We start from the raw sequence: 26,126 nt of genomic DNA on the forward strand, positions 1-26,126 counted from the left end.
AGAGACGACGGCATACGCTGGTCGTCGTCTCTTCCTGTCCGTCTCGGAACGCTCTGCTAAAAACCGATTCCGCTATATACTCCTTTAACATCCAGCTCTCCTCTCCATGAAAAGGAACCTATAGGAAAATATTAAGTCAGGCTAAAGGGATAGGTTAGTGCTCGATAATCTCTAAGGCGTCAATATTATCGTGAGTAGAGCCTTAATAATTGGGAAATTTAGGTGAACGTGGGACATGATGAATGACTCGCCCGGGACATTCAAGTGCTTGTCCGATGACGAGAGCACTCCTCATTTAAATTCTGTCGCTAGTACTCAACCACTCGTCGTAAAATAACATCTTCGTATATAAGACTAAATAAACTGCTACTTGTCCAGTTCTATTTCATTTTTAGAAAAAAAGAACTCATTCAAATTACCCCTTGACAACGACGCGGGCGGTCGAAAGGTTTCGTCTTCGCCCGACTCTGCCCCGCCCACGCTTTCGCGTGTCAGTAGTTTCGTTATCGCGCAGTGCTACACTGGTTTTACTGGCTCGCAAAAACAGCAAATAGCAGAGAATTCAACTCCCATGTGATGTCATGGGGTGCCCGAACGGTATACGCCACTTGACCTAAAAGCAGCTACAGAAGCGAATCCACCGCTCTGTCTTGGCTTGGTACCGCCCTCTGTCGGGCGCCGTTTTACTCACAGACGGCAGGAAAGGGTGGCGATGGCGTATGCAACGTCACCACTCCCCCGGTTGGGGGGCGGGAGATTTCAATTTCGAAAAAAAAGGTATTTAGATGCAATTTTTTCTCGTAAACTAAGTCTTTTCTTGGCACAACACAAGCGTTGCGAGGATTCGGGAATTTTATTTAAACACTTTACGTCTGCTTAGTATTTGGCTTTAGTGTCCCTTAACTCTCAAACCCTTAGAAATAAAAAAATGTGCTTAGGGGAAGTAAAAAAGTCGCAGTTTCTCCCGGAAGGCGAAGCATCGGTGGCGATGGCAAATGAGTACACAGCTATACGAAATAAGACTAGTATATTATCGGCCGCATAAACTTCTAAACACAGGCATACTAACTAAATTAACGAGCATGGTTAACTTACTAGAAACACAAAAAATACCGACAATAATAACACACCCTAAAACATGCTCACAGCAGTAACCATAGCGACAATTCATTAATCGTACACCGGTTTACGAACGCTTCGCTGATACGCGTACTCCAACTTGTGCTTTGGATATGGGTTATTTCTTGTAAGCTAGACTACAATACCGCCACGTAATGCTATACGTACGAATTTTTTTTATTATTTCCTCTATGTCTCTCTGACCTGTCCTCGCTTCCCCGACCAATAATACTTAAGTTTTCTCGCAGCGCCCCCCTCCCCACCATCCCTGTTATACAACACAGGACACAGGCAGGGCCGGCAACCAGCAACTGTTTTATTTCAGACATCTTTTACACCTATGTGAACAGGTTCATGACAGAAGAGTTGTACAGGAGACGAGCCCCACACGTGCGTGGAAGTAGCGAGGGAGAGGGGAAAGTGTGACGTCACAGTTGCGCACGGAAGGAAGCGCTCGAACAGGTGGCCGGAACGTGCCGCATCGTCTGCCAAGTGACCTGCCAAAGCGGAGGGGGCGCAAGCTCCGGCACACTGGGGCCAGGGCCGGGGGTCGAGAGAGCAGGAAGCCAGGGGTTCGCTAGCCGTGTGGCCGCGGAACTTGAGAACGGGCTTCGACATGGACTTTCGGAGCGTTAATTGTTTAGTACGCGAGCGCATGCTGCGGGTAAGTAGACGCGAATGAGAGCAACGTCGAGTGATGTCGACGAGCACCGAAGTGTTCACGGCGAACCCAAGGTCGATCCAAATAGGTCGCGAAGCTTCGGGCGAAAAGCGGTTCAGTACAGATTGTCACCGACATCAGCAAGGGGGGTTATGGGAGCAGCGATTGAAGCGCGACTATGTTTGGAGGGAACAAACATTGGGAAAGAAAAGAGCGTTTTTTTTTATTCAAGCGAGACAGATTCATGCAACGAAAATAAAATTCCCGGTGAATTTTATATATTTGTGACGAATTAAGAAAATACAAGTTTATTCCATTTTATTGTTATTAATAACTGCATTTATTTTCAGCGCCCATCGTTAGAGGCAATCAGGTTGACGCCACTATCACTCGCAATGCAATGCACGTCTTGAAATGGGCAGAAAGGCGCACTCGCAAAGTTCACCTGTTGAAATACGCCTCCCCTCACAGTTTGTGCTTTCTTGCTTGTCGAAGTTTGTCTGAATTTGATGACGTGGGTAGCTTCATCGCTTCTTAATCTGTTCATCAAAAGTAGTGAGTTACGACCGCCAGATAATTGTGTAGTTGTTCTCGTGCGACTGCGCCCGCCGACGGGCTTGGCGTCCGACGATACGATCAGCACTCTACGCTTAAAGCATAGAGAGAGGAATTTAACAAGAGCGGACACTCGGCGAAAATTGGAAACACGAAATACGTCATGCTATAGTATTAACGCCGACTGTTTGGTGCCGCGAGCATGGAAAAAAGAAAAAAAGAATGTGAAATAAGATTAACAGAAATTGCATTATATTTTTTTATTCCTTCCCGGGAAAAGTAAAAATATCTGCGTATAAATTGAATTAGAACTTTGCGGCTTACTTCCGTTGCCTAGCGACATGCGAATCGGCAAATGACGAGCCAGATGCCTGCGTCATTCGTCAGACGCACCGCCGAAGCGAGCGAGACTGGCCGCGCATCTGAGCCTTGGCCTGTTGGTTCACCCGTCTGCCTGCTTTTATATTTTTGGATTTAGCTTGGTTTGGTGGCTCCCAGGCGAATTCTCGCGTTCCTTCTGTGCTTTGACATGACACCGCTGCACTATGGGACTATGGCAAGGTGAGAAATCTTGTTCGACAGTCTGCGACGCATTTCAAGCAATTAGGCTTACGGCACGGCACCTAGGCTAGACTTGTGACGCAGTTAACGAAAAGCAGCTCGGCCCTGGTGCGCAGTTTCGCTCTTTAATGCACTGACCAGACAAGTTCCTGGCGCTTTCTCTGACGCCGAACATTGTTGAAAATTATTTTCGGCACTTTTGTTACTTATGAGGCACGCACACCGCCGCTGTCTTGACGCAGCGAAGAGTAGCTAGGCCGTGGTGACAAAGTTTGGTGCGTACTGAATCTTACTGCGACAAGTTTGTGACAATTATGGCCCCGCAACAATTTAAGTCTTCTTTCGGACTCACGCTTGTCCAAAACGCGACAAGCAACTGTCAAGAGTGATAGCACGGGAGTGTGTTGCTAGCGCCGGCAGAACGATCGAAAGATAACGCCAAGGAGCTCAAGCGCCAGGAACTAGTAACTGGAAATTCCGTCTTCTGAACGGTACCCGCGTGTTTGTTTTGAGTGCGAGTAGAAGGAATTCTGCGAGCGCACAGCATGGTCTGATTGAGAGCCTGTGTTGTGGCCGCCTCTGTGTATTCGTAGCGTACTATGTCGCGTCGGTTGTAGCCAAGTTCTGGAAATGCGCAGTAGCCCGTGTATTCGTGTCATTAAGGTGCAGGAAATAAGGCCCGGGAGGAGGGCAATGCTTGGAAATAGAATGTTTTCGTGGTATGTACGGTATTGTTGGGGATGAGTCGCGTATATTCTACGCCGTGTGTGTAAATACAAACTGCTTTTGTTTGGAATGCCGCCCATTCACCACTGTCGCACACTTCGCCTCTACACGCATTATTCTTACATGTTAATGCCAAAATAATACTTGCTTGTAATATAATTTTTTCAGCTGCCGTCGTCTGTTGGAGCTTCCTACGTAAACTACTGCTGCTTACCTGGTGCCACAACGTTCAATGGATGCACAAGAAGCCCGCAACGAGCATTTATAAATAAAATAAACATTTCCTCATTTCACAAGGCGTCCTTGCGTCTTTATGAAATTGCACGTGGCGCATATTCGATGGCGGCTTGTGAAGATCGTTCGCCATCGATTTTACTTAATAATATAACGATTTCGCGCGAAGAGCGCGCGCGGTTGGGCTGTATAAAAAATAATAGCGGCGCCGGCGTGGCGCGTACCAGCTATTATTCAAAACGCGCGCGCACAAAACCGAAACCGGAAGTCTGGTTGAGGTTTTAACGCCGACGGCTTGGTGCGCTGCAGTCAATTCGGCCGCTGGGCTCTATGGGAGTGTCCGCTCTTGTTTTATTCCTTTCTCTATGCCTAAAGCTTTCGTCGGCCTCCAAAGAAAGACATTCTCTGCAGGGGTGCGATTTCTACAACCGTGCGGCTGGCTTTTCCTGCATCGCTTTCCGCGCTGAAAGCTCGAAACGCCCATCAAGTCGAATGGCGGGGGATTTGAATATATAGCTCCTTAAAGCGGGTCAACAAAACAAATTTCGCGCCTTCGAAAACAAAATGACGTCACTTGTGCTTTTAACGGACATGGCGTCACATTATTTTTTCTTCTGCCGGAAGTGTTCTCACCACATACAGATGGCGCTAAGCCCCATGAACCGCTGATGGACCGCCATGTTTTGAACGTATGGGCTCCTATGGAAGCTTCGATACCAGGTATCGAAGGTACCTTGGCGAACCTTTCGCCCAGAAATCCGAAGCCGGGCAGCGTCGACGGGCAGTGTCGCACAGTCCTGGAACAGGGTCGAGCTTACCCCGCAGTAATGACGTTCGTCTACGCCTTTGTTAATGTGCACAAACGTCTCCTCGTAGAGGGTCGTGAAGGATCGTCAGCCGCTTCTTTTCGAATTGTTGAAGGGCCTTAAACGTTGAAAAAATAAAAAAAAATGTGGTAGCCCATTGGGCTGAGCGTTGATGCAGTTTGGCGGTCAGGTTGGGTTCCGGCGCATTATTTAGTTGCCCTTTTTTTGCCACTCTTTCTCCACACACCCATCGTGCGAAAAAAAAAAATATACACCTTTAGTTACGTCCCGATGAGTGAATAAATAAACTGCATGTCCGGTTTGAATAAGAAAATCAAATTCAGATATTTGGCCCTACACCCATTCTCGAGCCGCTCAACCAGAGTTGCCGTACCTCCAGAAACGGGTGTGTGCGTCTGTTGTACCTCTGTCAATGTGGATAGAAAAACGCACCCGCGTGTTATATCATTTCCAATATGCCTGCGCATATTGCGCACCGAAGCATGTTTTTTTTTTTTGTAAAGCTTCTTCAGAGGCCATGGTCGTATTGACATACCTTAGCTCGCTGAGTGTTGTGGAGTGTTCTGTGCACGTTGTGTGTATGTCGTGCACTGGGGCATATCGTTTTATTTTTTCACCATGCCCGTTTTGAGTGGCGTTTCAGGTGTGGCGCCAGGCGAAGCTCTTCGGGATTTATTAAAGAGGTTCTCTTTCTGTCTCTCTCGCTCTTGAGTTTCTGTGCACTTTGACGTAAGATATATATTACACGTGTCGTTGTTCTCTCTGCTGTACCTCCTCTCCTCATCATTTATCCACCGGAATGCCTCAAGCATCGCCTCGGACCTCGGGGACGTCGCTTTATCGACTTCTGAAAGTGCCCGCACTGCTGTTTTACATCTCGAAGTAGGTTGCCAACCAGGTAGTGCATCAACCTGTAAACATTTCGTGACATTTAACCGTGTGACCTATGCGGTGCGTAAACATTGAATGAAAAGTACAGGTTTGCACAAAATAAAAAGAAATATATTGAATTCTACGCGTCCCATCGCTTCGCTCGATGCATGGACTCAAACGTGCGTGTTAAATCTACGCAATTTGTGTGTTTCGTTGCTCTTCCATGGCTTCGGAAAAAAAAAATGCGATACCGTGGCAAGTCACAAACGCGTATCCGTTTCGAGTAGTCCGAAATCCGAGGCATAAGAAGCGTTCTCAAACTGCGGCCTAAAAAGTTGGCGTTCTAAGAAATATGCTTAACCTCCGCATCTGCTGCTACTTGTTCTCTCTTGATCGCCACAGAAAGTTACGGTTTCTGCGGTCGGGCCATCGAGTGAGACGTGTTCGTGCTTCCTTGTGCCGCGCTTAACCCCACGCTTGTTAGTTTAGTTAGTAAGCGAATGTTTTCAAGTTTATTCGGCCGATAAAGCTACTCTCCTTACTTCGTATAGCTGTTTACTAATTTGTTATCGCGACGCATGCTTCGCCTTTCCAACGAAACCGACTTTTTTCTGTTTCTTCAAAATCTGTTTAAGCGGAGTGTGCTGTATTATCCATTTAACGTACTTCGGACCAACACTTAGGTCCAAGAAGGAGGCTTCTGGAGGAAGCACTTAATCAGTGAACCTCGAACATAATAAGTACAGTAAAGTAAGCACTTTTCCTTTAATGGCAAACATTCCCCTTTCGAACCATGCACCTCGAACACCACGCAGCAAGACGAAAGACAACATTGCATGCAGTGCAGTGCTCTTTCGAGAAAAAGGGAACGGTCAGGTACACCTACGGAGCCAAGTAAATACAAAGGCCGGCAAGCAGCCAATACGCCCTAAGTGTAGTAAGCTTCCAAAAGAAAGAACTCGCAGCTGCCGCCATGGTGCAGACTGCAGACATTACGGAAGAGGTAGAAACAGCCACTACGCGGCCGGCTCAACAGACTGCGTCACGATCAAAAAAAAAAAAAAAAAAAATCATAATACGGCGTTTTTCGTGCGAAAACCACGATATGATTATGAAGCACGCCCGTAGTGGGGGACATCGAGTCAGTTTTGACCACCTGAGGTTCTTTAACGTGCACCCAGTGCACGGTACACGGGTGTTTTTGCACGGCACTGCGGAGTGAGATGGAACATGGCGCGCGCCGTAGCAGACGACGCGATAGTCGCCACCCCGAGCGGTGAGTGACGACAACGAGACACACTAGTGGTCGTCTAAACACCACGTGACCACCACCTCCGCAGCCACGCTGCTCTCTACGCATGTTTTCTTTAACGGGTCGTAATAAAGAGATGCTGTGTCCAGGCACTCCTGGTGCTAACGAGGTATTAAGGACTCGTACAGTAATTATGGATTACTTTGCTTTATTTATGAGCGATATCATCATGCCTAGAGAGAGAGAGACATAAAGGGAATGAAAGACAGGTCAGCATGCCTAACCTTATTGCTGCAAGGCATCAGCAAATCCTGCGCTTTGTCATGGCACCATCGATGAGGCGACGTCCGATATTTCGGGACGAACTTTAGTATCGACTTGGAATATCTGATATTCTCCACCCTTCGTACACTCACTACGGTCTCATCCTTTATGTCTGAGAAACCGTGTTGTAGTTCCTAGAGCTTCGCAAATACAGGTGATCATTTTTAAGTATTACGGAATTTTTAGAAATAGCCTGTTGCATACAACATTATTCCAGTCCTTGAGCTGGATTGTTCAGATAGGCGTAAATTACTTGCACGAGAAATGGAGACGCACATTCAACTAATTGACTGAAATCTAGTAATTATTTTTTGAATTAATTAATTTACGGCGCATACTGCAATTTACGAATTGTAGCCGGTGAGTTTGCGAGGCGTATAGGTTTGGAAGGACTTTCCAGAATGACGCCAGTTTGGAGATATGGCCATCAAACGTGCCGTAAAAATGCACTGTTGTTGCACTTACATTTTTAACAAAATGTTGTTTTACGCATTGAAGCACAAACGTATAACTGAAACGCGCATGTGTCTCGCTCCACTCTGGGAAATATTATCTCGAAACTGCTGTCATCTTGGAAATTCATTTGAAGCGAACACGTCTTGTATACTCAGCGGCTAGATTTCGTAAATTGCGATATGTGCTGTCAATAATTGAGTTATTTGGTGAATGTTGTTGATCAGTCGAATATGTGTTTCGATATCTCATGCTAGTAATGTCCACCTCTCCGAAGAATCCTGCGCAAGGAAAAAATTTCGCTATTTGTCACAGACGATTTTTTTTTTATTCCATAAAACTCAAACATGGTCACCCTGCATGTGTTTGGCACTTAAAATTGTGCACTGCTAGTTAAACCATACGCGTCAAACAGCGAGCGGGAAAAACATGAGTGCATGCAACGCGTCACCCTTTCAGCATTCTAGCAACATTGACGCGTGACGAAATGACAGGTTCGGAGAGAAAGAGGGAGGTGAGTCACGCGCTATCACACCGAAGATACGAGGCACGTGCAGCGTCTTTACAGTCGGGCTCTCAAAACCTGTCGCCTTCAGGTACAGCAAAAATGGCTCGGGTGGGCTGGCAAGACGTAAGGCCAGATTTCCAGGACCTCTGCTACCGATAGTGCAGTCTAGCCAGATTGATAAAGCCTCAATCTATCATTACAATTGCCAGTTATACCACTGCATATTTTGCCATCGGACGCAACACAGTTGTGTCAAATGTGGTCTCGGAGTAGCCTTCGCCAAGTCGTGCAGCTATCGCATCGGAATGGCGGACTAACCCACGTGAACCAAGTGCCGATGTGAAGAATGTAGCAGTCATCTTTGCTGCAGAAATGGCCGCTTCCATGAACAACGCCAGACGTGCCGATGCATCTTGAGAATAGCACACCATTGTCAAAGTTCGCCACGTGGTGGTTAGTAGACGATGAGGTAGTCGGATTGAAGCGTCTTATAGTGACTTCGAAGCTTCTGCGAACAACGCGAATCGCACGACAGGGTGCTTCTCTTTATAGAATTAAATGTGTATTCACGCGCGAAGTGTCTGAGAACGCTAGGGGACTGAGAGGAAGCAATGTTCCAGCGAAACAGTTAAACACGCAAGCACAAAAGAAGAGTAAACGACAGGTGAAAACTGTGAACCCGAACAAATTAGACCAGCTCGCCATCCGCACGGTTAATACCGTCTTTATTTTTTTCGTTTCTTTTTTTCCCTGTCATTACCTCCGAGTATACGGGAAAAGACCATTTCATTTTATTGTGTCGTTTTCGTTCTTATTTTCTTGTTCATATGATTGCTCCGCATTTCTTCGTGGACTGCTAAGTAATTGTACACGGTTTAACTTCACCTAACTAGATGGTTTTATAGGTCCATACAAAATCGTAACGTTATTAAGATGTCGCTGATATACTGCACTTTTGTCACTGTTTTCTAAACGGTCACCGTTTCCCCCGTCAACTCTGCAGGCCATCTGACCGTGTACATGTAATGTTAGTGAAGGCAAGGTAGCTCGGTGCAGCCTCCAGCAGGATTTTCCCTCTCGCGAGAAACGCCCCATTCACGGGCTTCGTTGGCGGCACATTTCCCATTACACGGACATTTAAAGGAGCAGTTTTGTTTCTTTAAGAGCGAAGCTTTTACAGCGCAGCTTTTTTTTTTTCTCTTTCTTCCACTTTTCCGCCGGGTCGGGAGTTCTTTCAGAGTGTGTATACACATGGCAGAAGAGCGGCAGAGAAGAAATGCGACACGATTACCTTGTTCGGACCTTTACAACGCGTCACCGCATTGGTATCTGGACCTCCCTTGGCGTCTACGCAGTACCATGTTGACGGCTCTAATTATCAGTGACCCCAGCGCAAACAGCGCAGAAGCTGCGGCGCTTTCCTTTGCACTAACGTGGAACAGACCAGAGGAAAGATAGATACAATGACAGGGGGAAAAGGAGGCAGAGATTGGGTAGAGTCGACGCCGTCGCGAAACGAATGAATAACAGCCGTGCCACTGTTCGCCCGCAGTCCCCATACAAGGGGGAGGGGAGGGGGAGATAAAGAATAGGTGAGGTGAGCAGGCAAGGAAACGCTTTTACTGGAGAGGGCAGCGGTTAAGGGGAAACTGGATAAATTTAAGTTCAAGGTACGGTAGGGTAAGCTTCTGCTATTTCTCAAAAAAACGAACACCCTACAAATATGTCAAGCGGACAACTTGTGCAGGGAGTGCTGAAGCAGAGCGGCAATAATTAATTTTATTTAATTCTTTTTTTTTTGGGGGGGGGGGTTACGGGCCAAAACCACTTTCTGATTATGAGGCACGCCGTAGTGGGGGACTTTGGAAATTTTGACCACCTGGGGTTCTTTAACGTGCACCTAAATCGAAGTACACGGGTGTTTTCGCATTTCGCCCCCATTGAAATGCGGCCGCCGTGGCCGGGATTCGATCCCGCGACCTCGTGCTCAGCAGCCTAACACCATAGCCACTGAGCACCCACGGCGGGTAGGCAATAATTAAAGCGCACCGCGGATTCCTATGCGACACTACGGAAGCGGTCGCACGTCAAATCGACACTTCCGTGCCACCGGTGTAACTTTACAGCTACGGCATTGCTCGAGGTAGCGGATTTGATCCTGACCGCGGCAGAGGCATTTCGGCGGGGGCGAAATAAAATACGCTCGTGTTCTTAGATTTACATACACGTTAAGAGAACAACACCTTGGTGTCAAAATGAATCGGGAGTCCGCCACTACGCCATGCCTAATGGTGCCTCGTGGCATTCGTCTAGTGTGTGTGCGCGTCACTTCGTGCTACAATCCAAGAATATGTTACCGTACCAACTCGCCCAACTTTCTATCCTTTTGCATGCATCATAATCGCATTGTGTTTTGATCAAGTACAATCTCCATAATTCATTCAAAGTCGAACACTTCTGCCACGATGTGATGTGCCGAATGTAGGCAATGAGGAATGCATACTTTCCCGGAGATCACGAACAATATCGCACCAGAACGCCTCAAGACTCCTTGTGTGCTTTGCCTAGCACGCGGAGAAACGAAAGATGTTGCACGCATTGTAACTTTCAACATCAACTCACTACTCTCACAATGCACTGCACGCTGAATAAATTAAACATTTGCCGTCAACGTCACCTGTAATTATCGTCGAACAAAGCAATTTAGATTAAGCAATGTTAGATTGTATTAAGTTATGCACTGTTCGGTTGTGAATGGTTGTGTTGCATTTATATTTCACGAGATTGTATTGAATGATAATTTATTGTATATATAACATCTGTTTTATCGTTATAGCTGACTTCACTAATTACATGCATGAAACGATGTCCTTCTTTTTTTTTTGCATTTTGTATTTTTCCAGACTGTACTGTGTAGCTACATGTAGCGTATCTAGTTTATTGTACTTTGTATTCACATGTTCTATGAATAATGTTGTATCAACGCTTACATTGTAACAATATGCCCACCTGCTATGGTCTCGATAAAGAGACTAAATAAAATAAATAAATAATAAAATAATAAAAAAAATAATAAAAATAAAATTAAAAAAAAATATATAAACAGCACCGAGAGCTTCGCTTACATCGATTCCCACAGTGCGTGGGATCCGTATAATTATTTTTCTCAGGCCGCTTTGTAGCTGTTACTGTCGTTCCCAATAGAAGTTGCCCTCTCTTCTTTTTTATGTGTATAAGAATATGTATGACACTATACTGACAATGTTCGTATGTATTCGGTAATGACATCCCTTGTATTATCGGTATTTCATGTCGTCCTTTTGTCTTTTTGTCATTACACTAACTTTCGTTGACCCTCTTGTGAAACTGACTGCGTAAGAGATTTACTGTATGACCTTCTCGTAAATGTACATGTTTTTCACGGATCCTTTATTAACTTGTCGAACGCTGGAATTTGTCCTGTATAGCACATCCTGTTCGTGTACGAGGTTCCCGATATCTCTCCTTTCCCTTGTCCAGAAAGGGCGCATGGTGCTGGGGGCCTAGTCAGGTGACTCACGACGCCACCTTGACAAATCCGGCGACTCACTGACTCACATCGCCACCTTCTTGCTTCGGCGCTTTGACAACCATGTAGTCGCGTATTGTCAGATAAACGCATTGTCAATATCGGTCAGCGGGCTCTCCCTCTATATCCTTTTCAGCCCGTCTTCCAGCGTTCTTTTCTGGAAAGAATCTCGGGGAGCGATTTCCTTTCCAGTACGAGACTCCTTTCCTCCTTTCTCAAACGCGTTTACTGAGGACCCCACGTGGGCGCATCGCTTTGCATTCTGGTAGCAAGAAAGCATCGCATCGTGGTCGTTACTCTTGTTTCAACCTCCGCGGTGATCGCTCGTCCGCCAAACAGTCCGCGAACGGTTTTGACATCGTCTTCTCAGCGTTGGGTAAGTCGTATTTTGCTGTTCTGGTCCGTTTTTTTTTTTTAATGACGAGCTGCATGTATGCGAGAAGGGATTGAGGGGATGCACATAAGAAACGGGCGAACGCGAGCTTAGATAATTCACCAGTGTGTAGAAGGTGGCATGTTTCGAACCAACGTGTTGAACCGGAGCAAGTCTGTATACACGTGACAAAATACGTTTTTTTTTAGGTTTTCCGTGTCCTTGTAATTTTAACTTTATTCGCGTAATGACTTCTGTCACATATTTGAGCGACAGCCCACCTTCTAAGTTGGTGCCCAGGAGCGTTTCTTAATGAACCGGAGAATATATGCTAATTAGACGAACACCAACCAAGTAGATTCGTTAATTCTGACGTAACGATTACCACCACGGAGAGCAGTGAGTTGGACGCAACGTCGCGAAAAAAGAATGGTAGCGACGAATTTTTCACTGTTGTCCGGTTAAGGACAATCGTACGATTGCAACAACTTCAAGTGTTCGATAAACAAGTTAACCTTCCCCAAACATATCGGTTTCAGTCTAATTCTTTCTTTCTAATGAACCGGCGCTTTCAAAGCGTTGGTTCATTAGAAAGCAACAATTAGAATACAAGAAAGAATTCAGCTTGCCCACTGTGCATGTTGTTTGTTGTTTAAATGTTTATTCGTGTTTAATGCGTGACTAGCAAGTGGAGTAGTTGTTACATACACCGGCTTGCCTCAAGTGTGTCACGTTAGCGGTTCCAGAAACTCGCGTGCATTGATACGGAGAAACGAAATTCGAATCCCCGGAAAAAATGAAACCCCGATTCCTATCTTTTTTTTTTTTTTGCAGCACTATAGCAGCTTAGGTCATAGCACATCGAAAGGGATATAAAAAGCTCCATTTTATTAGTAGGAGAAAATGATATTTCCTCCGATATATTTTTTTTCTAGAACGTCTGAATCAATCATTCGCAAAAGTATAGGGACATCTTTAACAAACACATGGTAGCACGTGCACGCGTAGTTGGAGCGGCGAGACTCCTTTGCACGTTTTCGCCGAATTGACGGTGGGGTGGCCTTCTGTCGCGGTGGGGGGGGGGGGGGGGGGGCAACAACTTGGAGGTGATATCGCGAAAAAAAAAATCTGTAGGCACGAATTTTCATACGAGCAGAAAGCGTGCGATATACGACACGACGAAGAGAGGGACAGAGACCACCACAGCGCTGTGGTCTGTGTCCCTTTCTTCGTCCTGTTGTTTAGCACTGTTTTTCTGCTCGTAATCAGGAACCGACCAGCGAAATTGCACACTCTTCTGAATTTTCGTGGTTGTACGCATGAGCACAACCGTACACCCGTAGCAAAAACTGAAAGTGCGTCGCAAAAGTCAGCGCTTTAACCAGATTGTGCTAGGTTTAGTTTTATTACGCTGTCATTACCCGTAAAAATGACTTCCGTGTCACCATGGTGGATGGATAGTAAGATGAATGAATGAATAAGGCTAAAACACTTTAAATCAGGCGGCAGCACACGCCTCCTAGCCGTGACCAGTAATACATATTGTACTGAGTGGAGGGTGAAATGTCCCTCTTGCCTTGATTTTAGCCACCAATCAGAAAACCTCCGTTTAGTTAGTTCTAACCGATTAAACTCTATTTTTTTGCGCAACTGTCCCTAAACTCCAATGCATTGAAAAAAGTCCACCCCCTTGTTTTATACTGTAGGGTGAAGCCCTTTACAGAAAATTAAAGGTGTTCAGCTGTTCCCTCTCCACTCGCCCGACATGACGTATCTCTTAGCACTTGACCCGGAACGTTTTAGTCCGCAATACTCTTGTAGTAGCTTCGTACAACAAAGAGCTTCCCCGTGAATTATCGTAGATAATTTCTTCGGCGATTTCCTGTTTGAAAGTTCTGTATCTCCCCAGTGCTGCTTTCGTCTGCGTCCCTCTTTTCCACAGACCCCTCTCTGTTTTTTTAACCTTTTTCTTGACCGATGTTTCTTGGCTTGCTTCCCAGCTGTTGTCCAAATATATGCGTGACAATTTTTTGGTGGCGCTTCGTCCATGTTGTGCCAACATTCCTCGTTTACAAGAAACTGAAGACTTTCCTTGCCCACCGCGTTCCCGCAACTTCTCTCAAACGCTCCTCGAATTCTACCTTTCTGCTAGCTTCCCTTCCCTCGAATGATGCCCATCCCGTGTCACCCGGCACCCCCTGATTCCGTGTATTTCCGTGTGCTCCCAAAGCAAGCCTGCCTACTCCTCGCTGCCTAATTTCCATCCTTCTTTGAACCTCTGATCTCATGCACAGGACCGCATTGCCCAAGTCAGACTACGCCGCACCTTTCCAAATCCCTCTCGCCACCTTGTGGCAATTGTAATTCCACAGTTCCCTATTTTTCATCACAGTTGCATTCATGCTACATTTAGTGGCTACATATTTGTCATGTTGCAATAGGTACTCAGCTTCATTGTTTCCACACGCCAGCGTTGAATGTAGTGGCGCCCCCCCCCCCAATCTGGTAGCTAGCAATCAACACAATTTCGCGGCTCTCGATGGCATATTAGGCCTAACAACGCACAATGAAGCAGCGGATCTCGATAATAATGATTAAACACCACGGATACTTTCTCTTCAGCGTGAGACAAAGCAAAGGTCGCTTTTACCATTTATTTCTCGCTGTCACTGCGGATGGGCAGTAGCAAGATGGAACTAAGGTTGAAGAGGGCAAACTGGTTGCTACCATGTTATCGCGCATTCACGTGATAACGGGCGGACCTATCGTTCACAAAACTACATGCCACCCCCCTCTCATTTCCGGAAGCGTTCGCATTCGGGGACCGAGAGCTCTATTGTCGCCATTGAAAGCCTTGTCAACCGGGCGCGTCGTTGGTTAACCTCCCTACCTCTCGCTCTTCTTCGCTCTCTCTCTCTCTCTTGACGGACGCGGAAGCTTGGCATTGTAGACGGATGTGTAGGATTCGCGGATATTAAAGGGGTACCGACATATTTCCAAGCATTCTTATATTTTTTTTGCTTTAAGTTAAGATTCTATATCCTTGTGCCCTAGAAAAAACTGTGAATGTCCTCAGAGCAGCATAAATGATGTAATATATTTTCTATTACACGTAAAACGTCAGTATGTTTTCTTTTAGTATAGTTGTCTACTACCTTAGCTTAGCGCAAAGAAAAAAAAATAGAGTGTACAGTGGGAAACATCGTGTCAGCGACCCTTTAAGCAGCTTCCATTCAGTCGTCGTTGCGCGGAGGTCGATTAGGCACTGCGCAATTGACGGACTTCTGTGGTGTGTTGATGCCGGCCGTAGTTCCCGCTGCACTGCCCGGAACTGGTGAGAGCAAGCACGCGGCGAGGAGGAGAGAGCGCCTGTGCTGGAGGGTAGCGAATTTCAGGTACAATGGCGCAGTGATGTGGGTACGGCGCTTGTCCCTGTGTGTCGCTGTCTTTGCATATATCTTCTAGTTCGCGCTGCTTTAATCTCATGGGGCAGTGTAGGGCCATTCGCGAAAAGATTTTTTTTTCTTTTTTTAGGAACGCGCAATTGATTCCGCAGACTGACTGTGAGCTCGTACACGGCATATACGTTCATGCACCTCTCGAAAATATGCTACTCATTTCCGAGCAGGACTTTTATTTTGCAGAAGCCGTGTAAGCGTTGTAAATTCATATATCAGCTTCGTACGCCTTGTGGGGTCTGCCAGGTGTTGTTTCGAGAACTGTGATACGGCGATTTTTAAAGCACGGTTTAGCGTTACAATTTTTTTTTACCATGGCAATTTTCGACACTTTCTTGCTAAGAAACATTCGAGGCGCTAAATCAAAATTATGTTTTCTCTCTCATTAAGTGCAAGAAATTTCATTTAACTTAGTCAAACAGCTGTCTGAAGAAAGCATTTCTCCACTTTACATATATTTGAATCAGACGTGTACACGTTATAACCCGTAATATAACGTATAATACAGAGTATAATACATTATAGCTTATAATATAATATAACGTATAATATAACGTGTACACGTTATGCAGAAAAATGTAACCAATTACAATTACTTCTTTCAAAATAGTAAATGATTACGATCACTAATTACTGCCCCACGAAAGAAACTGAGAAATTACTAAACAGTGACCGATTACCTCAAGGTTACTGTCCTCCTTACTTTCATTAAACTTGCACAAATATACAGTATACAGAACGAGCCGGATATATTCGGTAATCCTTCCTCGTTTTCTTGTGAACACATCCGCATCGAGAATGAAAATTCGTTGAATGTGAGCCCCGCAGAGAAGGGCTGCGTATAGACCGTTTTATCGGCGAGGAGGAGAGAAGTGGTGCTTTCTTGTGGGGAAGGAGGAAAGGCTAGCACTATTTTCCGCAACCCATGCGGGAGCACGGCTCAACGCCAGCAGGGTGGGGGAGATGGGATTAAAAGAGAGAGAGGGTAGGAGGGAGAAAGGTACGTAGCCTCGAACCAGCCCGCCGCGCTGCTCCTCTCCACGCACTACTATGCGCGTATTTCGTTTTCTCTCAGCGGCAGCTTGGAAATGTAGGGGTTTAATTGCGAATTAGTGCGATTCTAACGCGTTCTGTCTGAGATTTTTGCGATGACATACGACTAAAGGTCGACGGCAGCCGCAGCATCTACTAAGACTGCAACTGCTCATGGAGATCAGTTGTTGCGACAGCAGCGATACAGGAAACTCGTTGCATATTCGCTCTGGCACCAGAAAGGTGTTCGTCTTCCAAGATGTTTCGAGATACGAATGGGAAGAAGAAGGTTCCAGAGACGATGGATGTGGAGGGTTCTGAAGGTGCACTCGGCCAGCCTGTTATTGCACGCGATGGCAGCACCGTCTCTTGACCCCTTTTGTAACATACACTTGTACACGGTGCTCTCGTTGACATTCGTAAGGGCAGCCGCTTTTTTTAAATTAGAATTGGTGCAAGTTTACCACATTCCTTGCGCACTGTTCCAAGCATATTCAACGCCAACTCATTCTTTCCTTCTTGCGTAAAAGAGCTGCTTGGTACGATACCACGCAAAGCAAGTCGGCGCACGCCATTTTTGAGAAGGACGAAGCAGTACACTGAGGGAGGCGTGATTCGTGCCGACTACAGGGACGAATTTAGACACTGTAAAATCACTTGTTTGTACTTTTTAAATGCAAATTAATGTATGTACGGCAGCACTGCATTATTTTTTTTTGTCGGTGCGTTTTCATTCGAACAAATGGAGAAGTCTATTTACAGTGTAATAGAGCCTCGGTAAATATTTTAGTAAAGAACGAAGGGAAATCGAGCGATTTACCGCCCTGCGACATGTGGGGAAGCTTCCACGTAAGAAAGGGGCGTCAAAACCAGTTGTCAGGGTCACTTAGTCGTCCAACGGTTTTCACAAGTCTGGCACTATACATTGCGCTGCGCAAGAATCTGAGCTTGCGGGTCACATAGCCTTGGCTCTGCTGCATGGAACTACTGATACAGCGTATACAGTAACGAACGAACATCTTGCTGATACGATTACGATCATTCTATGCCGTGATTCTCGGGTCTGGGTTCTACAGGAAGCGAAGTGCGTTATTGTTGCTGTGGTTAGAAGAATGCGTTCGCGACAGAGCCGTGAAAAGAAAATTGAACAATCGCATTAGGTGATTTCCTGGCACCATCGTCCGAAGCGGCCATCGCTGGCAAACCTCCTCTCGGCGCACTTTACTCGTTAGCCATTTAGATTCAAACCACAGATTGGTAAAGGACGCAAGCAAACGTCGACGTTCCTTGAAAAGGTGTCCCAGTCTGTAACGTAGTTTAATATTATGCCGCATATTATTCAGCCGTGTAAATACCATTCGTGCATTACAATCCAAAAAAATAGGCGCATATGAATCAAGTAACGTGAACCAGATTGAAGCATATGAGTTAACCTGCCAAATGCTTCTCTGTCTTTATTATAGCAGTCATACACTGCTACAGGCGAAGAATTCAGCAGCAGCTCTCATCATCCGTGACGCGCCTACAAGTCTTATCAGCTATAAGCGCTTCCAGGAGAGAGTGAGAGAAATTTATTGTATGAGAAATGCTCAGAGGGTCGCTTCTCCAAAAGAAGCGTGCAAATCTGCGAGGCCGGCACGTTGGGGGGATGCAGGTGTAGCTCTACATGACGTCAATTGTGGGAAGGGTGTAAACCACGTAGATGCTTTCATCCCTTTTCGGCTATAGTTCCCGCCAAATTTACGTTCTCAAATCTGAGTCACCTGTCAAAGCTGTTATTGTTGTGAGCTTTGCGGTATCAAGTTTATTGCTACAAGTGATCATTCAGGTTTATAAATTCCCTTCGTAAATTTCTTGCCGAAGCCCCACCGGCAGTGCGTCAGCGTGTCGTCACGGATTTCTAGCTATTTTCTCGCATCTATATAGGCTGGTTGTCCCTAATGCGAGTCTAAGGAACTTGCCGGGTTCCGCCAGTGCTGGTTCCGCATTTGGCTCATCTCAATTACAACGTCGTCCATTTTTAACGATTAAGAAAAAAAAAAACATTGACCTTGGCAAGAGCAGACGCGGCATAAATCTATGACGTCAGGGCGATTTGTTGCGAGAAGCTTTAAGGCGCCACCGCTATGAGCGTGTCTCGTTATTCCGTAATTGTGGCTTACGAAGCTTCTCCTTCTTATGATGAGAGGGATGGTTTTGGCATTGTAGAAGTGTTTCTGTTTATGCGGATGAGCTTTATTTTGTCTATATAGTGTCCCTTTAAGGGGAAGCACAGCTTTCTAAGGTACTTTGATCAACTTTATTCATGGTGGCTCCTGCTTCCCCCCTCCTCCCTTCCTTTCCGCAGGTGCCATTCATATTTGCTGCCTCAGGCTCATATTGCTGCCTCGCCATCCTCTCTGTTTTCTGCTCCAAGTAAAGGACGTGCCACAAGGACGACAGCCATGTCTGTAAGTGTCGGATTTTCCCTCCTTCGATCGAATAATACCAAATAATGACAACTTGATGAGTAGTTATGTAAACACTATAGGAATAAACTATAAAAGTAAAAAGTAAACGACGATGCATGTGCGGAGAAAATATGTCACCAGAAACACAGAATATGGCCGAAATTCCCTATAAGGGGAGTTATATGCGAAGCATGGAGTAGCTCTATATTTGCGCGTTTGGGGAGCTGAACGTCCTTAATTTTCCTCTTCCATTAGATTAGGGCAGCGCTGCCTATCTCTGGAGGTTCTGAGGCACGACTTAGAAGCAACGGTCACTTTCTTTGGTCGATGCATGTTTGCACTTCCGGGAGCAGGCGCAGCGGTGGGGCACCCGGATGTCCTCTCGTTGCACCAATGAGCGCGGGCCTCAGCGCCACGTTGTAGGGAGATTGCGCGGTAGCTGCGCCCTCTAGCGCGTGAAGAAGGCGGAGCTTAGGACTTCGTTGCAGGTGATGGAACCTTCGTGCCCAGAGGATCCACGAACCCCAAATTATCCTGTGTTCGCGCGACTCGCCTTACGTGTTCTCTTATTCATAGATAATACAAATTGACCGTTTTAAAACTCCAAAGCTAGCTTATCACTTCGCACTCTTCGGTAAACCGAGAATTGATCACGTAATCGAATTTTATTTTAAATTTCGTTATTAACAGCACCATTCTTTATATTTTAGACATTATTAGGTCTAGTTTAACGTTTAGCATTATTTGCCGGATTTGTGAGCCCAAAATGAATTTCGAAGGTGGGACGAAAAATTCAAAACGATCCTGTGTGACCTTTCGTATCATGCGTCGCATCATATAAAAAGGAAGACAGAAAAAAATAGTGAGTGACAGTAGGCAGGAGACGAAAAAGAGTATTTGTACAGGAATTTGGTAAGCACGACTAATGCCAAGTCCATTCGGATCTGTTGCCAAGTCTGCTCACTTGGCATGCACTTTTTCTGTTCACGAGTTCACTGCGTAGTTCCAAGCTCTTGTAGTTCTGCGTAGTTCCAAGCGCGAGTTTAGAAATGCAGTCGCAAGGTGGCGCCAAGCCCTGCCGGAAGCAAGTGCAAAAGAGCGGATACGGTGCGCGTCGTCCGTGGTTCTGTGTTCGAATCTCGCGCCTTGAAGTTGCTGACGTTGTCAAGGCTGTGCTGTGAACCTGCATTGCGAGTGCATAATTTTGTCAGATTCGTAACTGCCTTGCCGCCAAGAAAATGATTGACGGTGGCTCTTTGCCAGAACTCTTTGAACATATCGTAATGCTTCGGGCACACGATGGCACATTAGCTCGCGGAATGGAAAATACAATGCATACGTCGACATTTGCGAGGCTGTGGGAAGCAGCTACCTTGAAATCGGGTTCATTACTTCGAAATCGGGCTAAATACGAATACTGGCTTTATCTAGTGGGCGTGGGTGCGGTCGATGCAAATTTACTGTGCAGTTTTAGTGAATACACCATTTACCATCACGGTCATTTACAATTTTTCCCAGCCAATGTTAGGCACGCCGTTAAAATGATGAAATAAAAACAACTGCGCAGCATACAATTATAAAACATACGGTATTCTTTCGTCACATGTCTGATGACCGTACATTGTAGTTCTTATAAACGTATTTTGGATTTGTTTCTTTTTTCGTATTGTTTTTCGCTCATCATAGCTTGGGTAACATTAGCTGAGACACACTATATACTAGAATGACGTCTGCGTATGAATAGAAAGCACCATTTATAAACAGCAACTCCAATAAAATTTCACATTGGCTAAATTCAGTATAAATGAGTGCTATGATTTTTTAATGTTTAATGGCGCAAGGGACAGGTATGGCCAAAAAGCACCATGCTAGTTAAATGAGTGCTACATGCCGCTAAAGCAATATACTTGCGAAGCAGCGTGTATCTGGTGATTGCGTAGTCTTCTTCTTAGCAGCTTCTGCTTGGATCTAAATGTACCTAAGCAGACGACGTGCGCACCTGGCGGTTGTCGCTATGAGGTGAGTCCTAGAGCGCAGCAGACTCCGAGATTTTTCAGCGTGCCGCGAACGCCGGTTTATATCTCGGAGGGCATGCCGAAGAGCCGTGCGCTGTATGTGGCGTGCCGCTCTCGGCAACCGGTAATGACAACTTTTTTTTTTGTTGGTTTCGTAGTCACGAACGGCTGTTTTTGCGCCCGCGTTTCAATTGTCAGATTTTGCCCGGTATAGCTGCTCAGTCGTAAACTAGGCCTTTTACGCGATCCGACATTTTTGCTGCAAATGCTGGCGCACCCCTGATTGTCAGCGGATATGACGTAAATCCTAGATCACGGTTTTCGATAATTTGAGCGTTATGCGGGTACCTCCTAACCTGCAACGTCATGCCGGAGTTCATGGCGCATGTGTTCCATGTTCTGCGCCATTACATGCGAGCGGCAATGAAGACTCTTTTACAGCCAAGTAATTTTTTTCTGTCTATACCCACCTGGGTTTGGCGGGTATATGGCGCTATTGGGTATTTCGGCACCTCGGCGAACATCTTTGCGGATGACATAAAGGTTTCATGTGCGTCGAATGCAAGAACCAGCAAACGGGATTATATAATGCTTGTATGCTGACGGACAAATCAGTGCCAGTAAGCCAACCTCTGCCCTCCTTGGTTCTTAGAACACTTTCTTTTTCGGGCTTGTAAAAGCATTTTTGTCGCCCGTATCGGCCAACAGAAAATTGAATCGCGAATTTTTCAGGATGGCTCCCAGTTGTCTCATTGACACTTTGCCGAGAATATTTGAGAAGTTGAATCATTATTATTAACTCTCTGATTAGGCGAACTCCGAAAACACGTGTCATTTACTCCAAGCGATGGTGAACAACATTGTTTATTTTGTCTAGCTACGTGGCACTTAATTATTTTTAAATTTTGGCATAATGTGCGCGGTGGCAAATATCAAAGCGAGGGACTATAACACAGCTATCTTTGTTATACATATCTGTATCTGCGTGATACTAATCGCGTACAAGCCAGAACTGTGTTATAGCTATCCGCATCTACGTGATACTAATCGCGAACATGCAGGATCTCTCATCAATATTTCTCGCACAGGCTAAACAATAATCGTAGCTTGCCGAAAACCCATAATTTATACGTACGGTCAACGTTCCCTATATTTCTCGGTGCGAAAATCGGGAATGAGACATCTAGCTTCAATGAAAAAAGAAAACAAAAATCTTCCGGCTATAGTACCATCACGGAACAATAACATTAAAGGCCACACATAATATTACGTGTTAATGCTTCTTGCTCTGGATGGCAATTAATACTGACCTTCGCGTCGTGGATCCAAAAATAGCCACGTAGGCCACTGATGCAGATGATACTGTATACCATATTGTCCAACAATAGGCCGCAATAAACTATTTTGTTCTTTCTTTTCTTTTTCAATCTAAAGCGATGCTAAAGTTGCGCCTCCGTGTCTTTGCAGCTGGACTTCGCTGACCTCCTGGAGAGCGGCAGGTACGCCGACGTTCAGTTCGTTGTGCAGTCCGACCCCTACTCCGTGTCCAGGACCTTCAAGGCCCACAAACAGCTGCTGGCCATGCGCAGTGACGTATTTGGCGCCATGTTTGAAGGATCGCTCCGCGACCGGGACACCGTCCTCATCAGGGACCTGCACCCCGATGGCTTCCGTGGGCTTCTCGAGTGAGTAATTGCGTAATTTATTGCCTTGTTCATGTCATCGTAGTAAGAGACCTGGGGGTGGGGTGGGGGGGGGGGGGGGTATTCTGTAAGAGTCCACCTAGTGGACTGTCCATTACGGCCGCTGCTGATTGGATGCAGCTGTACGAGGGAGAAGGAGTCGAGCGGCCCCAGCCAATCAGCAGCGGCCGAAATGGACTGTCCACTATAGGTGGACTCGTACATAAATACCTCCCCTGCGGAATATTACCCGCAGTTGGTAATATACAATCTGATGACCTCCGCACAGCTCTGGATCAGTTAGATATAGAAAACCGTTCACATTGAACAAGATCTCAAGACCGTGGCCTCGAATTTCACAGCTACAAAAGGTCACAAAAGCGCTGCTGCGATATTTGAAACCTACTGGATTGAGTGATCGTCTGTGATCCTAAATGAGTGTTCGTCAGTGATATAGAGCAGAAAACTGTTGCCACGTCGGCGATATTCACAGTGGACTTCTTCTTCTCTTAATATTTCCCTCCCTTTTCCCTTCCCCAGTGTAGGGTACATGACCGGGGTAGTTGGAGAAGTATGGGAGAGACCTCTGCCCTGGTTGATGATGATGATGAGTGTAGGATAGCCAACCGGGCTATATCCTGGTTAACATCCCTGCCTTTCCATTATCCTTTTCCCTCTCTTCTCTTTCCACATCGCAAACAAAGGAAAATGCGAATTTTTTCTTGAAAACGAGGCAATTACAGCGCCAGTTATATAAAAATATATGGACCATAAAATGCGATCTTGCTGCATAATCAGAGTGCGAGCAAAATGGTGGCGAGTGCGATATCTTTTCATGACGTTCGGCGGAAGACAAACGCCTCTGAGTGTTACTTCTGCAGGAAATTTCGACCACGTGATCCCGTCCTTCCGTGTGTTTCTCAGCCCCTTTCTTTCTTTGCCTTCACTTCTTTACAGGTACGTATACACAGGACGGTCCGCTATCAACAACATCCAAGATGCCATCTACACAAGAGACGCAGCTGAGAAGTACCGCTTCCTAGATCTCGCCAACACCTGCACCGAATATATTAAAAGTCACCTCGAAGCAGACGATGTCTGCACGTTGATCGACTACTCGTTCGTGTCTTACGGTGCAGTCAAAGACGACGTGGTGGTGGAGGAAGTTATCTTGGACAACGGTGAATCCGTGCTGTCGTCTGCTGCCTTCACGATCTCCATGGAGGAGACGGTGAACTTCGTTTTGGACAGGGTAAGCCATTATTTATACGCATGAACTAAGTGACGCACGAACCAACTTAAGTTTACCGAAACGCAAAGTCCTTCAGACACGTGGGTGTTGATGGCCAAGCCTCCCGCCAAGTTCCTGTCTAAAGTCTGGCGGAACTTGTAGCCGACGCGTAACAGCGCGGATAGCGTAAATTGTTAGCGCATTCTATTTGTGACATACGCAGTCGGCGACAGCGTAACCATGCCGCAGCAAATATGCCGCTGCTCGTATGAGAAGATTAGTTCACGCGAATGCTGCTATAGAGCATCGCGCTTCTTAGAAATAAAGAGAGGAGAAAAATCGGCAGAACCCATGTCACGTTTACTGCCGACGGTAATGTGTTTATCATTGAATCAATATAGTGACACAACGTATTGGCACAATCGAAACGAGTTACGCATGAGGCGCATACTGAAGCTGGACTCCTCTTTAAGGCTTCGCTAACAACACTGCGCGCCATCCAGCGGGGCCGTCGCGAATCATGTGCGTGGCCTCCGAAATTCGTGGCGCGCCAATGTTTGCGAACGTAGAAAATTTTTCCGTCGCCTCCCGCACACGCAATGGCACATTCTGAGCGACCCAAGTTGGCGAGAGGTTCGTTGAAGAGTGGCACATACCCAGTGCATTCGCGGTGCAGCTCATTAAAGCATTGACGTGAAAGCGGCACACTGAAAAGCTTTACATAGCCAGTGCATTTGTGGCGCAGCCTGCTAAAGCGTCGGGTCGCTGTCCTTAAGGAACCCTTGTGACTTGGGTTATTTCTTTTTTTTTTTCGTCCAGCTTCGGGGAAGCTTAAAGCTTTATTTTCGTCATTCTAGAGTGGCACATTCCCAGTGGCACATACCTAGGTACCCAAGATGGCGTCTAAAACGCCCATCGAAGAGCGGCACAGATCCTACTGGCACATACTCAGTTCTCCATTCAAGCGTGTAAGAGTTTGTACTAACAGTTACGAATGTCGGCGTTATACTGCCGTATAACTCGGTGACCCAAGTGGGTGCGACAGTTAGTGGCCAACCGTGTTCCCCCGCACAGTCTATATAGTTTGGTCTATATTACGATCAGTGTGACGTTTTACTTATACCGCGACTCCACCCCCGCGCAGGTGCACGGCGTTCCGACGAAGGTGGTCATCAAGGCCGTACTCCGTTGGGCAGGCGCGCAGTGCGGTCCCGACGTCGCCAACTGGGAGTACACCGGGACAGTCGCCGCCGCTGTGAGGAAGTTCCTGCCCAAAATCAAGTTCCTCGCGCTCAGCGTGCGGCAGATGACGAAATTCATCGCGGCCGACGCCACGTGGGACATTCTCACGGCGGAGGAGGCGTGCGCTATCTTGTGCGAGATCATCCAACCCGGGAGTGCGGCGCCGTTGCCGGAGTGGCTGAACCCCGAGCGTGACATTTTCGCCAGGCCCGAATCGACTTCGCGGGAACCCCCCCTCCACATGAGACGTCGCTGAGTCGGCGCCGATTCGGTTCTCCTCCGCGGCCGGGACGATCCGGCCGGATTCCTAAGACGCGACCACGCTGTGCCCCCGATGCAGAGGCGAACGGGAACATCTTTCTTACTTTCTCTCTCTGCTTATTTTCAATATGTATAAAGGCGCTATGATGTTCCCTGTCTCTTCTATAGTCTGTCCATAGTTATTTTCTGTAATCTGTGTGTAAGAGAAAATTACCTTCCAGCGTCGTGCTCTTGTGTCATGTTCCAGGTGAAGAATTTCAATCTAGTCCCCCCCCCCCCCCCCCGCTTTTTATTCTAATTCTGTGGGTTTTCCCCAGAATTGATTTTTCCTGCTTGTCTGCGCATGCGCGCCTTCAAATAAACGGTGATTTATAAGACACGAAGACTGCTTGTGTGCTTTTCATTTTAACTCTGGCAGCAACACTGACATCGACACGTCGCAGTATCTGGTCGATTCCGTTGTCGAGCCGCGACGGATATTTCGCTTTTTTTTTATTTTGGCCTGGTCGCAATGGGCTCGCGAAAGGCCCTTGTAATAGGGGTACACTGTTTTCGTTGAAATGAAGCTTTCAGGGATACTTTTCTGTCCGTATAGCCGCAGGGTGCCGCTGCTGTCTTGACGAATAGCTCCGCAGCAAAGTGAGTGAAACAACATTATTTGGTCCACAATAGACGCGAGTAAACTGAACGTTGTTTTTTTTTTCGCCGAAAGAACAAGAAA

The 26,126-nt window shown here is 46.4% G+C and overlaps 1 protein-coding gene across 1 annotated transcript; it reads left to right on the forward strand.

Annotated features, from left to right (window-relative positions):
* Positions 1-18,762: 18,762 nt before the first annotated feature.
* Positions 18,763-25,673, forward strand: LOC126534674 (BTB/POZ domain-containing protein 6-B-like). Its single transcript, XM_050181933.3, has 4 exons — positions 18,763-18,974; positions 22,457-22,674; positions 23,629-23,923; positions 25,047-25,673. Exons 1-4 carry the CDS (start codon positions 18,969-18,971, stop codon positions 25,398-25,400), a joined length of 873 nt encoding a protein of 290 aa, XP_050037890.1. The 5' UTR covers positions 18,763-18,968; the 3' UTR covers positions 25,401-25,673.
* Positions 25,674-26,126: the final 453 nt, after the last annotated feature.

The sequence above is a fragment of the Dermacentor andersoni genome, chromosome 7 (assembly GCF_023375885.2).
Source record: "Dermacentor andersoni chromosome 7, qqDerAnde1_hic_scaffold, whole genome shotgun sequence".
NCBI classification, from domain to species: Eukaryota; Metazoa; Arthropoda; class Arachnida; order Ixodida; family Ixodidae; genus Dermacentor; species Dermacentor andersoni.

Excerpts from the sequence above, each read along its gene's own strand:
- LOC126534674 (XM_050181933.3), top strand. Across the intron at positions 22,675-23,628 it reads GGCTTCCGTGGGCTTCTCGA|GTACGTATACACAGGACGGT; the intron begins GTGAGTAATTGC and ends ACTTCTTTACAG. Across the intron at positions 23,924-25,046 it reads TGAACTTCGTTTTGGACAGG|GTGCACGGCGTTCCGACGAA; the intron begins GTAAGCCATTAT and ends ACCCCCGCGCAG.